Source organism: Pleuronectes platessa, chromosome 6 (genome assembly GCF_947347685.1).
Source record: "Pleuronectes platessa chromosome 6, fPlePla1.1, whole genome shotgun sequence".
Lineage (NCBI taxonomy): Eukaryota > Metazoa > Chordata > Actinopteri > Pleuronectiformes > Pleuronectidae > Pleuronectes > Pleuronectes platessa.
In genome coordinates, this window is record NC_070631.1 from 21,035,560 (window position 1) to 21,043,553 (window position 7,994).

Here is a 7,994-nt window from a genome sequence, read left to right on the forward strand (position 1 = left end):
CTGTGTAAACATATATGCAGTGCACTGTTTGTGCTCTGTTCACATTCACCTTGGCTGCTTTCAGCACCAGTACCGTAAGTACACGAGGAAATGCACAACAAAATCTAGAGGTCAGCTGACTTAATTTTGGTTACTTGACCACAATCACGTGACGTAACGGTGGAAACTTAAAGCAAACGGGAAATAAAACTGCAGGAGCTGACGTCGGCGTGTTGAGGTGCTGAGTCGTCAGTCTGACTGATGGTCAGCTGACACAGTTTGTTAATCACCTCAGATCATTTATTGAGTGAAGTCCTCTCTCTCTCTTTCCCTTTCATCTGAAGTCTGACATTGGATTTGATATTCTTCTCCAGGTAGGATGTTTATTCTTGATAATTGTTCTTTGGCAGCAATGGAATCCTGTGTAACTTTCAACGCAGAAGACTGACCTCATGAACTTTTTCTCCTGGGGAAATAGAGACATCACCTTCTCTCTGCCTATAACTAAAGAAAGGAACAGTTGTCTACAACTTCTCCGGGTAAGTACATCTGCATACAAGCCTGTGGTTTTAACCCTTATGGACCTGGATATCATATTGTTTTTCACGGCTGCTCACTAAAATCCAAAGCTTGTTGAAGAATGTAGGAGGCCTCAGAACTAATAACTGATTTACCCCGGAGAGTTAAATAACCAGATTTAGCAAGGCTTGTTGATATGTGATGAGAGAACGTGAAAATGTGTGCAAGCTGGAGAATCAGATCTGCACCACTAATCTTTCTTGTGTGAAAGCATATTTTGAGCTGGTTCTCAGCATTAATAAATATTCTACTATTGTGAGAGTTTCCACCATGGAATGATGTTTATATAGATCCTTGACTGTGTAGAGGAGAAGAAGAATTTTCTTCTCAACCTTCACAGTCGGAAAATGTCATCCGAGGGAAAGACGGGGTGTGATGAATTACATGTTTCAAAAATATTATTTTTCTAATGATCATGATGTCATGGTAGCTTTAACCTCAGGGTCAAAGGCTGTTATTGACTCCTATACTAAACTTGGCAGTTTCATTATTTTCCCAGACTCCCAGAAACCTACCAGTTCACATCTCTTGCGCCTTTAACAGGTGATGATTTCCCCTAACTTGTACCATTGCATTGACTGAGTGCTCAATCTGTTATATTTTTAAAGCACATTTCATACGGCAAAGTTAAAGATATTAAAAAGGATGCATCTCTATAAGAAGAAAAGTAATACAAATAAGATGGTAAAGTAGAAATGTTTAAAATTATAAATTTTAATAGAATATTGACCTTGTAATATAAACTGCAATGGATGGAGAATTCACAAGATCATGCAGCAATTAAAGTATAAAGTAAATGTATTAATCATAATATCATCATATATAACATATATGTTATATATGATTAATACATTTACTTTATATATGATGAAACTAACAATTCATATATATATATATATATATATATATATATGAATTGTTAGTTTCATCATTACAGTTCCTGTATGATGGAATAATAATACATTAACTGACGATTTCTCTCTTGATTACCATTAGATTTCAAAAGTTAAATTACTGTTCCTCTCGCCATTGTCTATCTTATTGAATCTCATTGAATTTACTTCTTTTTTTTTACAGTAGCTGTGGCTGTTTGGACGTGGAGCTTTTATTTTGAAAGCGACTCTGTTTTCCTTTAGTGACGTTTCAGCGCAGCGGCCAATCAGCTCGCAGTCCTAGATCAGACATGTTTATCTGCAGCTTCCGTGTTGTTTCTGTGTAGAGTCTGCGGCTGCTCCTCTGTTGTTGTGCTGAGGAGTTCACCGACATGTCAGCAGATATTCAGGCAAGATAAACACGACGCTCTCCTCTTCTCCTCTGTGCTGCTTTCTACGTGTTGGTCCTGTCGAGCCCCGGACATGTTTTATTCTGTGGCTGTTGTCGGGTCTAACTTACTGCCTTCATTTGATTTATTCGTCCCTGGCTTTCTGTTGACTTTATTGTCTCTGGGTGAAACGATATGTTTTCCTGTGTCGGCCTGTGTAGAAATGCAGCCACTCTTAAAGCGACTTTATTCAAACAACCCTGTCTTGATCTAATCAGCGGCTCAATATCTGAGTCTGGACAGAAACCAGCTGTTCTGATGTTGTCCACAACAACCTTTGACCTCGTTTCAACCGTGTGAACTGCGCCATGTCGGCATCTCTGCGATTAGACATGTTTTGTTGTCATAATAATAATAACTGATCAAATCAAATGTTATTTGTATAGCCCATATTCATAAATCAGTTTGCCTCATATGTCTTAACAATGTCTCTGCCCTTAACCCTCGATCAGAGTGAGGACAACTTCCAAAAACCCTTTAACAGGGGGAAAGTTAAATGCAGAAATCTGAATTATAAGAAAGAAAGTAACAGATGAGGATCCCTCTCCCAGGATGTACAGCAGCGCAAGATATATATGCTTGTAACAGAGCAAGGGAGAGAGAGAACAAAATTTGGAACGTTCATTAGGAAAGACAGCGTCTATGTTTAAAGCATTAATGCAAAAAAAAGAGAAGTGGATTTTTACCGATTTTGTTCTCTCCAGCAGAGTATGTGGACAGAGCCAGCCCTCACGCGGAGTCCCTTCGGATCGGGCAGTCAAGGAAACTTCAGCTCTTTGTGCCCTAATGGCTCCCAGTGGGTTTGGAATGGTCTTGGGGAATGTGCCCAGGATGCCAGGGACATGGCCAGCATCTACCTAGGCCTCCTGTCCATCCTCTGCTTCATGGTGTCTTCACTTCCGTATGTCTTGGCATCTGTTTCTCAAGGGCAATTATTATTTTAAAATCTAAACGTGTGTGTAATTGTGTAATTTGTGTGGTTGCGATTGCAGACAGTACTACAGCTCGTGCAAAACCGGGAATATGGACAGTGCCCTTTCCATTTGGTTCCTGTTGCTGTGGTTGGGAGGTGACACATGTAATCTGGTGGGCTCCTTCCTGGCAGACCAGCTTCCACTTCAGGTGACTTGGGATAAATGTTTGCCTCAGTGTTTTCACCATTATGAAGTAGAGCTTGGAGTCAATCTATAACTTTTTTTAAGCAATTGATTGATCTGGAAAGTGCCAAAAGCAATGAAAGTACTTATCAGAAATTATTTAAGGCAGAAATGATATCTTAAGACAGTAATTTTTTTAATTTAAAGAAGCAAATGTTTGTATTTTATGTTATCAGTAAAGAGGAAACCACATTGTCATATTATCAGAGCCTTTACCTGCTAATTAGAGTTCATTTGTTGTTGAAGGACTTAGATGATAAATGTCGATGACTTGACAAAGTGACTCAACATTACAATGGGCCCCAATAACAATGATTTTCTATGACAATAATCAAATGTTTCCTTCTTCTCTGATAACGTGTTCTGTGATAACTCATTTCTTCTTCTCTTTCAGACATACACGGCTGTTTATTACGTGTTTGCTGACATACTGATGCTGGCCATGTACTGTTACTACAAGTTAAACAACAGAATGGATGAAAGTGAGTATTTTACTTTGTTAATTTGAATTTGTTTATTTGCGTTACGGTGCCTTATTTGGATTCTAGCTCCTTGTGTGGTATCATGCTCGTTGTTAAAATGTGGTAAAGGAATGAAAACCCCCCACGACTTGCATTTCGCCCTCAATGCTGGAACTGCAGCCACGTTCTTTACTGATCCAGCCACCATCACAGCACTGATTACATAAATGCTGATGAACAATGGTCCAGCACCAGTCCAGAGAGAGGAAGAGTGTAATCTCGTGATCCCTGTGATGATGTCATCACATGTCTCATGTCGCTGTGGTGTTTGTTGCCTTCACCACCTTTGACACAGTAGCCCCTGTCTGAGGTCTGTGGGAATGTGCTGAGAGATCTTTCTCAGTATTAACAAATAAACTCAGGTGCCGTCTCTTCTCCAGGAAGGAGGGTTTTGAACGTGGTGGGTGTAGCCTGCGCCCTGGGCGTCACAGCAAACCTCATCCACCTTCCAGGGCCGGCTGCGAGACAGGAAGATATCTCCTCGGGGTTCAGAAGTCGCGCCTTGCTCTCGACCTCTACCCTGAGCCATGTCAAGGTGCGTCCTATTCATTTGTTTAATAAGGAACCCAAGGAATGTGAATCATTTAGGATTGTTTCCCCTAATTTTGTGTCTGTGTCGCTTCAGGCTTTTTCCCCCAAAGAGATCATTGGTTTCTCCATTGGCTCAGTGTCATCGGTGCTCTACCTGTGTTCTAGACTTCCTCAGATGTACACTAATGTAAGTATGACAAAGCAGTCTCTGCTGCAAACTGTAGACAGACATTGATTGATGCTAATACTGATAACATTAATAATGAAAATTAGAGCAATTATAATAATTATAATAACTTCTGCATAACTGTCTCATACAATGTTTAATATTTTATGTTTACCTTTTTATTTCTGATTACACCTGTTTTATTATCACACATATATTTTTGAAACCACATCCAATAAAAAAAAATTGAAATAATGTGGTTCTGACTGACCACTGTGTCGATGGAGGGGTGGGTGAAGTGTTTGAGTCCACAAAACATTTATGGAGTCTCAGGTCGAGCTTGATACAATAGAAGTCAATGGTTAGCGAGACTTCAGACATAATAAAACAACAGAAAAAAAAACATACTGCTTGTGTGGTGTCATCCAAGTGTCCGCAAGCCCGACATTCATATTCGACTCGAAATGGCATAATTTTCTCTAAATGTCCACTGGAAGTGGCTAAGCTAGCAGACATAGATTTTCAGAGGGTCCGTGAATGCACCTCGTAGGAATACATCCGCAGACTCTTAGGTTTAAAACTCATTGAAAATGGCCCTGTTTCGAGTCGAATATGAATGTGGGGCTTGCGGACACTTTGATGACACCACACAAGCATTTTGTGTTTTTGCTGTTTTATTACTATTAAATTCTCGGTCACCATTAACTTTAATTGTAGCAGAGTCTGCTGCTACAAAGTTTACTTCTGAGACTCCAGATGTGTTTTGCGGAGTCAAACACTTCACCTACCCCTCCAACGACATAGTGGTGAGTAGATAGAGTGCATTTTCCTTTTTTAAGTGAACTATCCCTTTAAAATAAAAAAGCTGTTACGGCATTAAAAGATTTTGTATATTTAAAAATGCACAAACTAATAAAGTAAAGCGAAAGTCAAAAATTCCATGTACCTAAAACACTATTGAAACTAACCTGCTGTCAAGTTTTTTCCCTTCTGCACTCTCACATATACATGAATGCATCAGTCTGGTGGAAAATATGTGGCAGTTGTATAAAACAGCTTCTAGTGCTTTTTTAAAATATTTTTTGTTCTTCCCACTTCCCCACAGTTCAAGAGAAAGTCGACAGAGGGAGTGTCTTTCTTCCTGTTCGCGCTGGTCATCCTGGGAAACACCACATACGGCCTGAGTGTCCTACTTAAGAACCCAGACGACGGCCAAGGCGAGAAAAGCTACATGATCCATCACCTGCCCTGGCTCATCGGCAGCCTCGGCACCCTCTCTCTAGACGTCCTTGTATCCTTTAAACTATTCTCTTTAAACAGGCACGGGGCCTGCTGCACGTTTCTCCTTAATCCCATGTACATGCTACATATCCACCAGTGCTGAGCTGTGACAGAGGGAGGTTCCTCAGATGGTTATGATCTCGTGTCTGTGTGTGTAAAAACGTTATATACAGTCTCAAAGGTCCTCACGGGGAATCTAGCTCGTTGTCAAGAAAGAAACCAGACTATAACTTAGATCAGTGGCCCCTGGAGGCCAAGTGTCTCTTCAAATGCTAGTGGTGGACTAAAGTTGCGCCACTCTTGGTTTTCAGTGAAGATGTAGATGATGCAGATGCCTGTGAATTGAAGATGTCGGGTTGTGTGTTTTTTCATCGTCCAGTTCATCAGATTGTCTACATGACCCACCAGCAGGCCCTGGGGTAAAACACACCTGACCCTGGTACTTATCAAAGGAATAGCTCAAATTAATCGAATTTTGGAAAATACACTTAAAAATTACTTGCACAACAATGAAGTTTCAGCTGTGCTAACCAGTTAATGAGCTGCCAGGAAATCAGTATTCTTAGAAAAAAAATCCAGCACACAGGGCCTTGAAACCCCAGTTTGTTGTTCCTACACTGGTATATGAATTAAACTAAGAGACGTGTTATGTATTAAGCCTCAGAGCTGCTGTACCTTTGGACAGAGTCTAGAGCGGCTTTCCCTGCTTCCAGATTAGCTAAAATAATCAGTTCCTGGCTGCAGCTTCATATTTGCTGTACAAACACAAGAGTGGTGTCAGTCTTCTCATCTAACTCTCTCAGTAGGTAAATTAGCCTTTTCCCCAAAATGTTGAGCACAGCGCTGACCAGCAGAATATTCCCAAACGCAACTTTACCAAAAAAAATATTTGAGACTCATGTCACATTGATTTAGTTGAGGGATATTTAACTTCAACATCAGAGGGTTTAAAGCTGGAAAATATTTTTGAGCACCAAAAATTGTCCAGGAGGAAAAATGTACTATGCATTGATAATACAATTCATAATTCCCCTTAAATGCAGCATACAACTTAGAAGATACTCGAAAATGAGGCCCTGCGGCAGTTATCCCAGTTGTCCAGTCAATAACTGTTCTTGCATTCAACAGACTCTTTCCCAGGATCTATATTGATTCCCTTGACACTCTGGTTCAGATCTCCATCCAGTTCATCATTTACCGCAAGGGTCCAGGGCCGCTGGACACCGGCTATGACGAGACGTCGCCTCTGATCGCGACCTGAAGGGACAAAACGAAGGGCGAAGCAGAGGGACATGAGCACTTGCTTTCCGAGAACCCTCCAAATCACATTTACAGCACAAAATCAAGATGAGAACCAAACTGTACATTTTATTTTAATTTCATTGTTTTATTTATTATGCTCTTTTATTGCAAAGTTTACAATGTGTTCTTATCAGCTAAGTGAAGCCACAGATTCTTCACTTGGGTTCAGCTGCAGTGATGTGACTCACGCTGCTTCTCTAGTTTCTAATAGATGTAGATACATGGACATGGCAATATGTGTTACCTCATTCAGCGTTAGAGACATAACTGACATCGTTTTTATTGAACATTTTTATGATTGCTGATTCAATATTAGTTTTAAAAGGGACGATTGAGGCGTCAGATGTTGATATAAACTCCTGTCAGCCTCCTCTCCTCTTGATTTTAGGTCAACATCAGTTGGATAAAAGACATGATGTCAGAAACCTGCTGTTGAGAGCGAACAGTCAACACAGAGGTTTTTATTTTTTAAGTTTTAAAACTCGGACCATATGAAATATACATTTGTATGAAGTTGTGACAGATTTTATTTACAGGGTTTTAGCTGGTGTTTTTTGGGGGCTCTCCGATAAATGCACAAAATATCACCTCATATTTGGGAAAAAATTGTTTTTTTTGTAACTTCTTAAAACAGTCATGTGTAAATACATATACCAGCCATGAAAGTATCTTGGAGAATTTACGTTTTTTTTTGCATTTTATTGCTATTTTTAATTGTAATCATACCTTCTCATTTTATTTTATTTTTTTAATCTTTTATTGTTTGTTTTTAAAATCAAACAACTTAGTTTAATTTACACATTTTCACTTTCAAAAGTTTTGCCCATTTTCATGGTTTATTTTTTATTTTGAGGTATGTTAAATATCCGTGTTGGGTCAGTGTACTGTAAACAAACAAATAAACAACATGTTTTATCTGTGTCTATCAGTCGTTATCAGCTCCCTTCGTTTACTTCAGCTGACTTATGAATTTGATCTGATGGCTCCTCTTGAGAAGAAAGACACTTTCCCTCCACAAAAGTTTACTCTGCACCTCCCACTTGTTTTGCAACTCAGCAGAGGTCCCGGCCTACCCTTGGCCTTGAAGTTGACCTTTGACCTTGTGCCCCCCTCTGACCTCGACCCCTCCAGCTACTGTGTTTGACCTGCTCGTGGGA

The 7,994-nt window shown here is 39.9% G+C and overlaps 1 protein-coding gene across 9 annotated transcripts; it reads left to right on the forward strand.

Moving 5' to 3' along the window:
- The first annotated feature begins 194 nt into the window (after positions 1-194).
- Positions 195-7,762, forward strand: slc66a1 (solute carrier family 66 member 1). 9 transcript variants are annotated; one of them, XM_053423796.1, is made up of 11 exons: positions 195-353; positions 458-518; positions 1,058-1,101; positions 1,778-1,840; positions 2,584-2,780; positions 2,872-3,001; positions 3,431-3,518; positions 3,938-4,092; positions 4,183-4,275; positions 5,360-5,545; positions 6,710-7,762. In XM_053423796.1, the coding sequence occupies exons 4-11, from the start codon at positions 1,823-1,825 to the stop codon at positions 6,794-6,796; spliced, it is 954 nt and encodes a 317-aa protein (XP_053279771.1). In that variant the 5' UTR covers positions 195-353; positions 458-518; positions 1,058-1,101; positions 1,778-1,822; the 3' UTR covers positions 6,797-7,762. The 9 variants fall into 9 exon arrangements, with proteins under 9 accessions (XP_053279771.1, XP_053279774.1, XP_053279769.1 ...); XM_053423794.1 differs by having other exon boundaries at positions 196-353; positions 1,636-1,840; XM_053423800.1 differs by having other exon boundaries at positions 196-353; positions 1,636-1,840; positions 2,587-2,780.
- Positions 7,763-7,994: the final 232 nt, after the last annotated feature.

What these genes read in the sequence shown, in the direction of transcription:
- slc66a1 (XM_053423796.1), top strand. An exon ending in TTCATGGTGTCTTCACTTCC is followed by an intron (nt 2,781 to 2,871) that starts GTATGTCTTGGC and finishes TTGCGATTGCAG; the next exon opens with ACAGTACTACAGCTCGTGCA. An exon ending in CCCTCTCTCTAGACGTCCTT is followed by an intron (nt 5,546 to 6,709) that starts GTATCCTTTAAA and finishes ACTCTGGTTCAG; the next exon opens with ATCTCCATCCAGTTCATCAT.